Raw genomic sequence first — 15,844 nt, forward strand, 5'->3', positions numbered from 1 at the left:
TAGAAGAGAATATAGGCAGTACACTCTTTGACATCAGTTTCAAAAGAATCTTTTTGGACACTATAACTCCTCAGATGAGGGAAACAATAGAAAGAATAAACAAATGGGACTTCATCAGACTAAAGAGTTTCTTCAAGGCAAGGGAAAACAAGGTTGAAACAAAAAAACAGCCCACTAATTGGGAAAAAATATTTACAAGCTACTTATCCGACAAAGGATTAACATCCATAATATACAAAGAACTCACACAGCTTAACAACAAAAAAACAAACAACCCGATCAAAAAATGGGCAGAGGACATGAACAGACATTTCTCCAAAGAAGATATAAGGATGGTCAATAGACACATGAAAAGATGTTCATCATCACTAATCATCAGGGAAATGCAAATCAAAACTACACTAAGATATCACCTTACACCCATTAGATTGGCAAAAATATCCAAAACCAAAAGTGACAAATGTTGGAGAGGTTGCAGAGAAAAAGGAACCCTCATACACTGTTGGTGGGAATGCAAACTAGTGCAGCCACTATGGAAAACAGTATGGAGATTTCTCAAAAAGTTAAAAATAGAAATACCCTATGACCTAGCCATTCCACTACTGGGTATCTATCCTAAGAACCTGAAATCAGCAATCCCAAGAATCCCATGCACTCCTACGTTCATCGCAGCATTATTTACAATAGCCAAGATGTGGAACCAACCTAAATGCCCAGAAACTGATGACTGGATAAAGAAGATATGGTATATATACACAATGGAATACTACTCAGCCATAAAAAAGGACCAAATTGTTCCATTCGCATCAACATGGATGGACCTTGAGGGTAATATGTTAAGCAAAATAAGCCAGACAGAGAAAGACGAACTCTATATGACCACACTTATAGGTGGAAGTTAACATATAGACATGGAGAACTGATGGGTGGTTACCAGGGAAAAGGGGGGGTGGGGGGAGGGCACAAAGGGTGAAGTGGTGTACCCACAACATTACTAACAATAATGTACAACTGAAATCTCACAAGGTTGTAATCTATCATAATCTTAATAAAAAAAATTAAAAAAAAATAAAAACAAAAAAGGTTTATATCCTGATGTTGAAATTGCTTTAGAAATAAATGGCTGTTGTTACAAGTTAGAAAATAATGCACTCTTATGCTGGAGGAGTTATTTTTATTCACAATCTTCTGTCTATTCAAGTCCTTTTAAACTCCCCAAGAGTACATCACCTATATCTAGAGCCATCACCTAGAATTCAGAGTTTTATGGAGCCTATACTTTATTAAATGTCAATTGTAATTGCTTCCTCAGATCCCTTCTCTCCCTTCTTCTGTCAATCTAATTCCAAAAGTGGTTAACATAATCTTCTTTAAACACTGTTTTTATCATATCCTTTCCTACTTCAGAGCCTACAGTGAATTGTCAACTGTTTGAAATTTAAACTCATTATGAACATATTAACAATTCCCATTAAGGGTTTCTAAAGCTCTTCCATTAATTGTCCTACCTACCATTTCTCCAAACCAAACTCACATCTTATCATCATCCCCCAAAGAGGCACAAAAACACGTGGGGCCTGATACAGCCAGGCAGAGATGATGGAAAGTTTTGCATCTCAGTTACACCAGTGAGGTCTCATTTTGCCAACACTCTCCAGAAGGAAGCCCAATGCACTTCGCAGATTGTCTATGAAAGATGCAGCCCCAGTAGCCCCAATAACTCAATGGAAAGAGACTCACTAACAGAAAATCATTGACAACTGTAGATTAATTTTTAGGGATTATTTAGAGGGTTATTTAAAATAATCTAATCTAAAACTATTAGATTCTGTTGATTTAGTCTTTGTGAAAGGAAACCTGAACTTTGTAACAAGGCCAATGATACAACTGCATTTTAATATACTATTAAGAATATTGAACTCATCATTGGTCACAAATCTATCATTGCCCTGGCTACATAATCCACCTTCACAAATTCCCTGTAACTTCTATTGATTGGAAAAAAAAAAAAAAATCAAAGGATTATATAACTCCAGGATATTAGTATAATACTGTTTCATGGAAATAAAACAATTCCTATTTAATGGCTCAATTTATCACCTGCCTTTTTTTCAGCTGCAAATGAAAACAGAAAAACAAGTTGATCAAAAAAATTTAAAAATTAAATGCAGCTACAAGAAACAGATTTAACAACTGAAATGTGCAAAGATGATCAGGATAGAAACAGCAGTTCCTTAGCTGTTGCATCCTTAGCCGTTTCAGAAATGTCTACCATTTCCTTCAACTTGGGTCGGGCAGTATTCACATATGCTTCAGCATGTTCTCATCCAAGAGATGAGAATATCCTAAGTACAGAAAGGTATAAACTTTTGGTATGATAATTAGTGAGAAGAAAATATTTAAAAACATCAATGATGCTCTTCCACATTATCATAATTGCCATTCAATAAGATCTTAGAAGTCTTGAAGAATTTACTTCTGTTTACAATTATCTGCAGTGAATTGGGAGGGAACAGCAAATGAATGATTACACACAGAAGACTGTCTAACAATTTCCATGTAGCTTCAATTTCTGTGCAGCTGTTGATATTTACGATTGATTACACGTGTGTAGGAAATGTCCCGGGACTTCACAGCATTGAAAATAAAATATAGAATCCATGAATGACAACCTCCAGCTCTAGAAAAATGCTTAGTTTCATTAATGTTGCCTTTGAAGCAGAGGCATGGTGAGAGCCAAGGTTAGGAATCAGACAGAAAACGGCTTGTTTATTCTCTGAGGCTCAGAGTCTCTATCCTAAAGAGAGGTACTATCACTGATCTCAAGGGATTTCACAGAGATGACAGGAGATAATGCACGTGAAGTGCCTGGCACATGGTAAATCCCATTCCATCCCTGTGTCCCGCTCCAACTTCAGCCTGCTGGAAACAACAGCAAACCTCAGGATTCCTGTGCAGCATTGAGCCAAAATGGAATTGACTCTTTCGATTTCAGTTTGCCTACTGCTTAACCCACAATCATAGGGCGGAGGAAGGAGATTGTAGAAAAGAAATTGTTTCAGTTTAAAAGGACTGAACCACCTGCCTCCTTTTCACGAACAGAGGTGGCTGTAAACAGAACTATTCATGCAAAGTTTCAAATAATGTCACCAAAAATCAAAGATTTAATGTAATAAAGAATATGTTGACTAAATATAGAGATACGGGGAACAGACTGGCAAGCTGGAGGATAAGTGTCTATAATAATTCATAGGTCTAATTTTTATCATGCCATTCCTACACTTAAGTCACTTTTTAAAAATAATTAACAATAGAGGGGCCGGCCCAGTGCTGCAGTGGTTAAGTTCGCGTGTTCCACTTCGGTGGCCCGGGGTTCACATGTTCAGATCCTGGGGGTGGACCTGCAGCTCGTCAAACCATGCTGTGGCAGCATCCCACATAAAATAGAGGAAGATTGGCACAGATGCTAACTCAGTGACAATCCTCCTCAAGCAAAAAGAGGAAGATTAGCAACAGATATTAGCTCAGGTCCAATCGTCCTCACACACACACAAAATTAACAATACATATTACAGTATTCCCAATATACTTTAAAAGTTTCCAAAATTCATAAGCCCTCCTTGGAGGGCAGGGGTAGTTTCGCTTTAGAACATGTTGTCTGGACAACACCTGACAAGTCACTTCTCTCTCTCCAAGGCACTCTCACAACTAAGCACTCAGGACCCAGCATCCAAAACATCCATCTGATTTCATGGGACTACTTATTTTCCCACTTGCCTTAGGCTTGCAGCGAGGAGAAATTAATAAAGTAGATCAGCCTTAGTTTCTATCTGGCACTTAAAAATCTAAACTGAATTGAGGTGAATTGGATTGGAAAACATAAAACTGAAGATGGAATTTTGCCTTTAAAAAAATTTAAAGTGGAGAACTTACCTTATCAATCTCATTTTAGGTGTACAACACTTTAACTAAAAACTATCATTACCTCATCTTGACAGTTTGAAGAAAAACACCATTCACCACCAAGTGCCAAAAGCAATGAGGAAGCACATTTTCCATAGCTTCTTAAAGGGCAATAATTATAAGCATCTGAGATATTCACATTTCTTAGACAACCACTGTGCCATTCTGCCTTCACTCTGGCTCTCCTGAAAACTTTGTCTGCCCAGCTGCTAGAGTGATCTTTGTTAATTTTTTCTCTTGAAAATGGTGATATTTACATTTTATAGTTTCTCATGCAAAAAATAAAATGCAATGTAATTGTGCTATTAGAGTGATCTTTTATAAAATACATATCAAAACATGGGCATTCTCAAGCTTAAACACTTCAATGGCTACCCGCCTGATACAGGATGAAATCCAACCTTACCATGGCCGTCACCCGCAGCGTGGTCTGGCCCAAGCCTCACGCTGCATCTGAGCTTGTGCCATTCTCTCTCTTGCTGACTTCTTGCAGTTCTTATAAACTGCCTACCTCCTTCACCTCTTCAGGCCTTTGTGTATATTGTTCCCTTTGCCTGAATACTCTTTTTCCAACTGGGTTCGTGATATCCCTTCTTCAAGTCTCAGGGGGTGTCACTTCCTCAGAGAAGTCTTTCCTTACCCAATCTAGAGTACCACCGCCCCCCTCCTCCTCGACCCAATGGATAGTAATCTCTCTCATGGCATCCTTTACTTCTATAGTCATAATTTGCATTCAGATATTTTTTTTAAAGATTTTATTTTTTTCCTTTTTTTCCCCAAAGCCTCCCGGTACATAGTTGTATATTCTTCGTTGTGGGTCCTTCTAGTTGTGGCATGTGGGACGCTGCCTCAGCGTGGTTTGATGAGCAGTGCCATGTCTGTGCCCAGGATTCAAACCAACGAAACACTGGGCCACCTGCAGCGGAGCGTGTGAACTTAACCACTCGGCCACAGGGCCAGCCCCTGGATATTTTTGTTTATTGTTTTAATGTCAGTCTCTCCCAGTGGACTCTAAGATCCATGAGAGGAAAGAAATGCCCCTTGTTAACCACCCTCGAAGCCCAGAGCATGTCTAAAGACATAAGCATCTGTTGAATGAACAGATGCATGGATCCCCTGACCTTCTTTCCCCATCCTATTCAAATCCCATTTCAAATAGAAGATATGGCCTTTCCTTTCTTCTTTCACTTGTTCAACAACTATTTACATTTGACTCAGAAAGTTAGAGGGTAGAAGCTGAAACCTCTTACTCTTTCTTTCCAAAATAACCACAACAAAAAGCAGAGGACTTCTTCAGAGCCTCGTTTTCCCTTAAAATCAAGACACAGAATTAATCATAAACATGGCAAAGGAAATTCCCAGAAGACCCCGTGACTTGCAGCTTAGTCACTGAGTGTTAAGATGAGGTGATTAAATGTTATCAGAATGCCTCAAAGGAATACCCGTATTCTGAGATCACAAGGAACTAATTCTAAAAAGAAACTGTTAATTGAACTGACAGTCCCTTAAATTATGATAATCTTCAAAACGTACAAAAATATATTCCTGGCTTCACCCCATCTGTAACCCCGAATCTATTCTGCACCCCGTGTGGATCAAATGGCATATCACTGAGCTGGGAAAGCCTCATCTTCAGTTTGTTCTCACAAATATCCTGATAATTTATTAATAATAATCAGCAAGGAGATGTTGCTCAAGTGACTTCAGTTGCTTATTAAATGGCAGTGATAAACTCTTTGCTTTCATGGCATCATCACTTTCATTTCTTTATATATAAAAAAGCATTATTTTGCCTTTTATTCTTTTTTTTTCTTCACAAGCAGTAAATGCTCAGAGAAAATACAATTTCTCAGAAGAATCAAAATTGATATTTCCTATGTTTGTCCTACTGGAAAAAAATACAACGCTATTTAGAAATCATTAGCTATTTACATTTTATGGAAACTGATTTGCCTGCAGAAAGAACACAACGTCTGGTCACCTCTCCTATTCCTTTCTCCAGGCTCAGAACAAAGGCGTTGTGTCAGCAGACAGGGAAGGAAACAATTTACGTTTTCATGAATTCAGCTCTGTTCAGCAAATTAATTCATTCGTTAATTAAAATGAACAGCACAAAAAAGGGGATGTTTTGGTCAATCCATTGCCTGCAATCATAAGAGAATTTTGAAATACAAAAGGCTCCATGTTTTACTTAGCTGAAACCAGAATGTTATCATTATTAGCAGATGTGTTCTATAAGGAAAACTCTCACAATACTCTGTAGTACACCAGTAGCCACTTTCAAAACTAGAGCGGAAGCACTGTTCTATTCAATGTTTTTATTTTACCTAAAGAGATACATTTCGTTCTACATAAAGATTCCAGCACTTGAGCCACACAACCATAAAGGTCTTTTTAATTTGAGAAATAAAGCATTTAAGTTCTGCCTAAAAACAATAACGCAATCTTAAATAATATATGGTATTTTGAAAGAGTCATGAAATTTGTTAAAAGGGGAATTTTCAGATTCATTTTTAGCTTTGAGGAAAAATATTTCACAAGAAAATCATTGTATCATAATGAAATGTATTTGAATCATTAGAGTTCTTACATTTATTTTAGCAAATACAGTTTTAAAAGTGGCATTTCCTTAACCAGTATTACTTTATGGCAGTATTCCCCAAGTGGCAGTGATTGGGTACCCCATGGGGAGACCTTCTGGCTGTCACAACTGGGGAGATACTACTGGCATCTGGTGAGTAGACAGAGGCCAGGGATGCTGCTAAGCATCCTACAATTCACAATATAGTCCTTCTCCCAACAACAGCAAAAAATAATCAGTCCATCATGCTGAGGTTGAGAAAACCTGCTTTAAAGCAAAAACCATTAAAACGTTTTTAAAAACTGAGTTTTGGACCCAGGTTTTCAAATGGAAGATCATTCTAGGCAAAATCTGAACGTGCTGAGTCACAGTCTAAAAAAACGTAAAACCTAGGCCCAAATGACACTACTCAGAACAATTAGTTTTAAACATATAAAGTCAAGATAAAAGAATTTTCTAAATGGACACAATTTTAGCATAATAGGACACCTTCACTTACACACACTTCAAACTTTTATCTTTGTGCCTGACGCATAGCAGGTCCTCGACAAATATTTATTGAGGGAAGGAGGAAGAGAAGGATCGGTCTTCTTTTGTCACACTCCAGCACATTTTATAAGGTAACATTAAACCAAGATAAGGGACTGAATTAGGGTGCTAGATGTCCTCCAAAGTCCCCCCTTCCTCCAAGGCACCAGAAGGGAGGGAGCCAGCCAGCGCCATTTCCCAGTCTCCTGTGCAGCTGCATGTGTTCACAAAAGTTCTCATCCATGTGCGCCCTGCTTAGAAGAAGATGCTTGTTCTTCACTGCCCTCTTATAGGCTAGGAATGTAGAGGTGGAACTGACCCAGCTTCGATCATGCAGATGAGGCTCGTTCCCGAAGGAGAGCAGTAATAACCTGAGTTATCCTGATGGAAATAACCTGAGTTGTTGAAATGACCACTTGGCGTATAGCAGCCTCTCCAGCAGAGATCACTCACCTCCAGAAAGGTGTGAGGAATAAACTTCTTATTTAATCTATTATACTTGGCGTCTCTTTGTTACTGCTGTTTGTATAAGGCAATTCTATAATTTGATATCCTCTATGATACAAGTGCTATAAATACATTCTATCTGAAGAAATGTTAAACTGGCTAATTTTTAAAAGTTTCAATGCAAATAATAATTGGAAGTCCAGATTATATAGTCACTCTAAAGTGACTACATGTTAGAAGGAAGGACTGCCATGTCTATAAGACTGTCAATTCTCATTTATCCAAACTAAAAGAAAAAAGGCATACAAGAAATCTGGAGCTAACTGCCCAAGGAATTCAGTGTTTCAATGATAGAATATTTATATAAACTCACACTGAACAATAGCAGGCTGGACCCTGCAAAATGTACACAAAACACAATTCTGACTCAAAATTTTATAATTACAGCATTTTCATCTTCTTGCCCTTGTCTCCCTTTGACTAAGATACTGATAAAAATACTGGTAGCAAAAAGGAAAAAGAAGTGAAGGCCAGAAGATTCCACAAACCAAACAATTACCATTGAACAAATGATTTCTGGACAAGTTGTATATTCAAATTTTGAATATTTAATTAAACTTAATTCCAAAAGATCTGTTGTCTGTCTTGGTTTTCAGAAAATGTAGCTGCTTCTCCTTGAGCACATTCTCTATTAAACTCCAAAGTGTTTTCCTCTATATTTCATTTGATATATATATATTTATTCAAAGATTTATTCCTACATTGTATGTATGAGGGGGAATCATTGAGAAACAAAATATTTCTTATGGGATTAAAGTAAAATACATCTCAGTTAAGCTGTCTCACACAACTCAGATTTTCCGTTAATACTGCTCTTTGTAAAATATAATTTCTCCCCAGTAAAAACCAATGTCTCAAATATTATCTGTTACAAAGCTATGGACTTTTTTTATTGGGAAATATTTTTACATTAAAAATATGAAAACAGTAAAAGTACCAAGATATATACTATAATTTCATAACACTCTCCCCCAAAATCATCTTTGTGGATTATTTTGAAAATTCTATTGCCATTAATTCAATTATCTATGCAACTTTTTATAACTTGAAAGTCAAAAGCATCGAGATAGCATGATTAAAAAAGTAAAATAGTTTGGTCTGAAGTATCTTTTTAAAGTTTCTAAAATTCTAAAAGATGTGAATGTCTCAAGAGAATCATTTCTAAATTTTAATGAAGTTCAAGGCACAAAGTAGACACCTTTATGTCCAAAAAAGTCACAGTTCATATATTAAGTTAAAAAATATTTACTATCTTCAGAGAAATATTACTTTTGACTTTTTTTAAAAAACAAAATGTACTTCTCTCCCAATTGAATAGGAGGACACTGATTACTGATTGAGTAGATTTTGACTTTTAATTTAGGAATAAATTTATCTCACAATATGAGATAAAAATAAAGGTTTCACATTTTCTCTCTTCCCCAATTTCTTGCTGGGGCATTAGCCAGTCACTAAATTATATTCTATTATTAAAGGAAAGGCAAGTAAGTGACACAGCTGCACCCAAGTAAGTATTTCACTAGTTTCACTAGTTTCAGTGAATGCCCCCAAGAGAACAGTCAACCAGTAAATCCCCACAGTGAGTCTACAGGAGTTATGAAAGATGTATGAAAATGACATTATTACCTACTCTTGAAAACACAACCATCTAAATCAATCACAATTCTCAATTTTAAAAAATGACTAAAAGAGCCAGCCTGGTGGCATAGTGGTTAAGTTTGCATGCTCCACTTCGGCAGCCTGGGGTTCACAGGTTAAGATCCCAGGTGCAGACCTACTCCACTCATCAGCCGTGCTGTGGAGGCATCCCACATACAAAATAGAGAAATACTGGCACAGATGTTAGCTTGGGGTCAATCTTCCTCACTGAAAAAAAAAGACAAAAAGCTTGAAGAATCTCCAAGTACACATGCACACCACCTTCGTGACCTGAGATAAGTCACAATCTCCCTGGGTTTCCTTTTTGCTTGTTTGATTTTAATCTACAAACAAAGGAGACTGGTGTCAGCTATGTTTCTCCCCAGGGGCAGTACCCTAGGAGGCGTTTTAGAAACGAGAGAGTATTTTCAGTTTTCACAGTGATTGGCACTTAGGGGGAAAGGCTAGGGGTCTCACATATCCAGGAACTGTCCCAAGTCCCCCACAACTCTCAGACATCCCTCTGTTCATTCCTTTCATTAGAACCTTCAGTATGACTATCTGAGCCTAGATCGTAACTCCTTTTTACATATAAACAAATTGTTTCAATTCAGTTTTAACAAAAACTGAATTTTCTGGGGATTCTACATTCATGTAAATGTGTACTTTTGTTTGGAACTTTACCAAGAGTTTTCAGCATTTCAGAAGAATCACCTCACCTGCAGCAAATCCACTCACTGTACCTGGGTCAGGGCTCGTTCAAAACCATTGCCTTCATGGCGATGCTATGCATGGGTGCCCATGGCTGCCTACTTTATCATGTCTTCCGGGATAGTCATACCTCTGCATTTATATATCAAGATGCATAATATTTTGTTATAAAGTTCTTTCCTGTTCTCTTTATATCACAATCAGGGCGAATGTACTGGTTATTTTTAACATAACCTACTTACACATGCAATTGTCCATAAATTTCATTGCAAGATAGTGAAAGAGTAATACAAAATATTTTATAAAAACTTAACACTAGATCTGATAGAGATGCAAACCACTGACCTAGAATATCACGTAAGGCTCCTTGCAAATCCAACATTCCTTCATTCTATGAACAACTTTCAGTTTGGCAAGCTCTGATCATTAGCAAGCCTTTACTTCTCTTTCGTTTCAAAGTTTTGTAATTAAGTTAAAAAGAGAAATACATGTAGTTGCTAAGGTGATACATAAAAACACAGACTCCACCAAACACTCAAACATTTGTGTGAGCAGTGGGAAACGCCACAGTGCTGACACCTTTTTCAGGTTAAAGAAGAGGGACAGAAAAACACGAGGTAGAACTGGAGCCTCACATCCGTGTGATCTCAAGAGGCTACACAACTGGCCTCAAAGGTGACTGTGCCCTGGTTCTCTCCGTGGGCTGAGGGTCACCCATTTTAGGGACACCCAGCCTGAGCATTTCTCCCACAAACTTCGTTCAAGAAACTGTACATGGGCAAGCAATGTCAACGCTCCAAATGTGGAATAGGATGAACACCGCTTACAACCGAACTGTGCAATGTCAACTTAGCCAAGCTCGTCATTCAGAAAGCAACAACTTTAACTCAACATTGGCTTGCAGATGGCAACTATACTCCCATTTTTCTGAGACAATCATTCTCTGTCATCAGATTGAGGAATAACCGTGATCTCCTCTGTAGTCTGTGAGAATGTACTGAAGTCCTTATTTCAGGAATCCCTTCCCCATCCAACTGCATCCTCAGTGCGTCCACCTTCTCCATTACAACTAACCATCCACCACTACTACTTCTTTCCCCCACCACGTAAGCTCCCATCAGGGGCAACAATTTTTTGACATTCCACAGATTTTCATATGTTAAAATAAACTATGTAAGACAAAGTTTGAGGAAATACTCTCTGGTGAAAAAAGATAAATCCATACTTTCTACATAATAAATATATCCCTCTTGGCCAAATTACCCAGAAACAGGAAACACCCAATTACATACAAAGTATTAAATATAAAAAAGAAAAATATCTTAAGTTTGGCTCACAGACTAAAAGAAGTGCAAGACTGAGAACAACCAATTAGAAAGTTTTGCATCAAGAAAGCTTAACATTATGTTTAAAAAAAACCAAAACTTTATTGAAGTATTTAAGTAATATATTAGAAGACAGTGCTTTGAAAATTATGACAATTTCAAAATTACTGTAAAATCAGATGAAAAATAAAACTATTGGAAAATATATATAAACATATAGTTTTTAAATTTTTTTATTGTGGTAACATTGGTTTACAACATTACACAGATTTCAGGTGTACATCATAATTCAACTCCTGTATACACTATATTGTGTTTACCACCAAAAGTCTAGTTTCCATCCGTCACTGTACAAATGTCCCTCCTGACCCCTTTCGCCCTCCCCCAGCCCCTACTCCTCTAGTAATCACCAATCTGTTCTCTGTATCCATGTAAACATTTAGTTTTTAACTACTATGAATTTCTGAAAATAAGAAACCATTTACAATTTATATAGGAAAAGCTTGATTATCAGCAATATCTTTTATAAATGAGTCTCTTAATTTTTCCTCACTGACCTCACATAGATAGGTAGGATACCAAATTACCAATTTCCTGAAAACTTATGTCTTTAACCAAATAAACATGCGAATCATGAAAGGATTTCAGAACCAACACAGCTTAATTCTCAAGTTTCCCATATTAAACAGTTTAGTCTCTACTGCCATCACTGCAATGATCATCCAACTTCAGTTTTTGTTGGGATTATAAAGGTTATGGGTCCGTGTTTGGGTGAGGGGCACCCTTTGACCTGATTTAACATTTTATATCCATATGATTCAAAAATTAAGAAAAAGCAGCTTTGCCATTGGCCCTCTCAAAAAAGAAAATGACACAGCAAAGGGACTCGGCCCTAGAAAGTTCTTACCCGCAGGGCCTCGATGACAAGGTCTCTGGCCTCCAGCTCCCCTTCCATCACGCTGAGGAGCATCAGAAGCTCTGATTTACTGAGGGTGTCCACATCAAACTCTTTCTTCTGTAACACAGATTTTAAAAAAACAATGAAAAACTATTCCTAGGAACAAAATATACGTCCTCAAAGTATGTAGTGGATCATTTTTGTCCCATGGGCTCAGCAAATCCAAGAAGCACTGGGGCCCTGTTTGGCAGCAGACAATCTAGGCCCTGACCTTCTAGGAGGAGAGGTAAAAATCATAACGTCAATCTCCCAACTCTCTCCTCTGAGGAGATCTACTTTCCCAGCCTGCCTGCAAAGCTGGATTCAGAATCTCTCCAAGTTTTATGACACAAATTTAAATTCCCTGGAATTTGCATCAAAACAGGCCCAGTGTATGTTGTGAGGAGTTGTGAGGGTAGCAAAGAAAGCACAAATATATTCCTAGAAAGGCCCCAACATAAAGGCTCCTGGGAGGTTGTTATAAATTCCAGGACATCCAATAATAACAGGTCATGTTTATACAACACTCCACAGCAGAGGCCACCAGCTGGCAGCCTACAGCCAAATCTGGCCCACAGATGTGTGTTACTTGGGCCACAAAGTGTTTTGTTTTTTATTCAGCCATCATTAAAACAATCTGAAGATGTCCCAAAAAATCCAGATCTCTGGCTTCTCTTCAAAATTCAGACGAGCAACCCCAGATTCATATTCCCACAGGGCAATCATCCACCGAGCCAAGTAGCAGCAGCCACTTTAGAAGGAGCCTGCTCTTCACTCTGCTATCCTCTCCTCCCCCCACTACACAGGGAGCAGGCATATGTACTTTTAAGAAGTCTGGCCACCACCCACATTTAGTCATCTGGGCCTATGATCAGGTGACTCTGGAAGGCCTGCTTCATGGTTATCAAACACTTTCTAACGTGATGCCTCTGTAGATTCTTGCTGTTCCAGAAGGCAGGCTTGGAAGGGAGCTAAGGCTGGAATAAGTGAGCCTTTCAGAAACCCAGCTACACCATGAGGTATCAGCACCATGGCACTGGGGGTCCTAATCCTCACCCATCACTCTTCCAGCCCCACGACATTCTCCTCCCTGGTGATTGCATCCAATCATGGCTTTAAACCCCACTGATATACCACTGACTCCCAGAACCCTTTTGTCTCTGACTCTGCCTTCCTTCCTCACAACAGCTGTTACCAGCAGGTCTTCTGACACCTATCTCACTGATGAAACTGAGCAAGGATCAGTTAGCATGTGCACAGCCAAGCCTGAATGAGTCCACAGCCTGAGCTCCCTCCCCAAAACACACTCTGCCACTCCCTTCTGTGGAGAGACTCATTCGACAAACCCAGGCACCATCAGAGGCAGGAGAATACATAGTCAGCCCCAAATGTCTCAGAACACCCAACATCAGAAGCCGTTACTTCACATTTGCATAGCACCCAATGGTTTCCAAAGTATCTCAAAGAACTAAATGTAATCTATAAGATATCATCATCTTATTTTTCAGTTTAGAAAACCACAACTCAAAGTCAGATAATGTACCCAAATCATGCAACCAGGAAATAGAAAAACTACAACCAAGTGCTGTGACTTGTGTGCACACTTTACCAGCACAATGCCAACATTCTAGAAACGAAAATAGTGCCCTTCTATCAATCAGCTAATAGAACTAGTTTAGCACCTGTGTGTCTGACTCTTACTATCCTTGTGATGACACGCAATAAACATAGCAAAGCCCATAAATGATCCCAGGAGCTCTCAAACAGGCATGACCAGAATTGGTCAATTCTCAGTTTCAAAGGAACCTTCTGGAAGGAGATAATAATAGGTTAAAGGAAGAAGAGACCAGAGCATCTGGTTCTCCAAAGAAAGATTTTAAAAAGATCTTCCTCTTAGAATTGTTTCTTTTTGCATGTACATTACAGCAGTGATTTGGAAAGGCAGGGGCTAAGGATAGAAAAAGAGAAAATAAAACCCTATAGCAAGCCTAAATGATGGGTAGGCCCTCACTTAGAGATATTCCTGTGAATAATAAAATCTAATATAATAGAACTCAAATTCTACTCCCACTACATAGTGGTGTCACATAAGTCTTAGAGCCCAGTTGTCTCAACTTCAGACATGCGTTAGAATCACCTGGAGACCTTGTTAACACAGACTGTTGGCTCCACCCCTGAAGCTTCTGATTTCAGAAGGTCTGAGGTGGGGCTATGAATCTGCCTTTTTAACAAGCTCCTGCAGCTGCTGGTCCAAGTACCACGCTTGGAGAAGCATTTCTGTAACCTATCCGAGTCTCTGTTTTCTCATCTATAGAATAGAAATCCTACATCTACCCAGCAAGGTTCTTGGGAGGATTAAACAAGGACATAGCAATGAAGTAACTGCTAAATAAAGGCGGGTGACTGTTGCTATTAAAGCTGAGAACACCCAGATATTTTAAGTATGGAGGTGTGAGATATAGGCGATGAGCCCATTTCTTTGAAAATCTACCAGCCCAAGTCTAAAAATCTCAGTTTATTGACAGTGATGAAAGACAGGCTCTTTTCTCCTGGTTTTTCCCACTGAAATGGGACAGTAAACCACAATTCATACGTGCTTTAGAGGGTAATGTTTTATTAATGCTGCTGCTGATTGTTCTAAAGATTCTAATTAATTGTATATATTGTCCTGTTTCTCTGTAGCTTCATAAGCAAAGCACTCCACTTAAAAAACAAACAAATTATAAAAGACATTGCCAAGATTTTGATTCATATTAGAGTCAGGAGACCCTGCCCTGATTCCATCAGCAACATCACAACATGTGACCTGCAACCAACACTTCTGCTTTTCAGCACATCACCATCAATACACAGGGAAATTTACTAAAATAAAAAAAAACACTGTTACAAGGGTTCTTGCTAAACCATCACACAGAATGTTAAAAAACAATCTGCCTTCTATCACTGCGTATGAAGTGAAGTATCATTTTAAATATACAGCGCATCTCTCTGCCTGCCACTCTCTTCCCCAACCCTCTCACCCCTGCTTCCTCACTAAAAACGCTACTTCTTCCTGGCCTTCAACAATAAAAATATCAGAAGAATATTTTCAGATTGTCATTCTCCAATGTTTGATGTTTCCATCCCCGATTCTGGCAAACAGGGTAAAACAAAGTTTATGAAAACATGTTAGAGGTTGTAAGACTCCAAGTATTTTACAAATAATTTCAAAGCACTTGGGCATTTTTAGAAATACAAAGAAATCCAGAAGCAAAAGTCACAATAAAAACCTATATTATTGTTTCATATAAAGTGGCATTTATCTGACCTGATGTACATATGGTACAAAAGTATTTAAGATATAGAAAACGTAACGATCAAGGTTTCTCGGTTTAAGAGCAAAATAATCATTCCAAATCTGACTTTTTAAACCACTTTACTGAGGTATGATTGAAATGCAAAATGCTGTACATATTTAATGTAAACAACTTCATGAGTTTGGAGGTAAGCATACAACCACGAAACCATCACCACAATCTGTGCCATACACAAATCCGTCACTTCCAAAAGTTTCTTCCTATCCTCCTTATTTTTCGATAAACTTTATATTTTAAAAGACTAACTTGATAACCTAATTTTCAAAAGAAGATACAAGACAGGATAGATCCAAATGCC

At 38.2% G+C, this 15,844-nt stretch overlaps 1 protein-coding gene across 7 annotated transcripts in view; it reads right to left on the reverse strand.

The window, feature by feature from the left end:
- CTTNBP2 (cortactin binding protein 2) overlaps positions 1-15,844 on the reverse strand; it is a 153,063-nt gene that overhangs the window by 129,187 nt on the left and 8,032 nt on the right. For 5 of the 7 annotated variants that reach the window (XM_070616386.1, XM_070616390.1, XM_070616388.1 and 2 more), the window contains exon 2: positions 12,161-12,268. The exons of the other annotated variants lie outside the window; for them this stretch is intronic. In XM_070616386.1, the coding sequence (XP_070472487.1) occupies positions 12,161-12,268 (108 nt within the window). The remainder of the gene's footprint in view (positions 1-12,160; positions 12,269-15,844) is intronic. 7 annotated transcript variants of the gene reach the window in all.

This window comes from Equus przewalskii, chromosome 4, assembly GCF_037783145.1.
Source record: "Equus przewalskii isolate Varuska chromosome 4, EquPr2, whole genome shotgun sequence".
In the NCBI taxonomy this organism is placed as follows: Eukaryota; Metazoa; Chordata; class Mammalia; order Perissodactyla; family Equidae; genus Equus; species Equus przewalskii.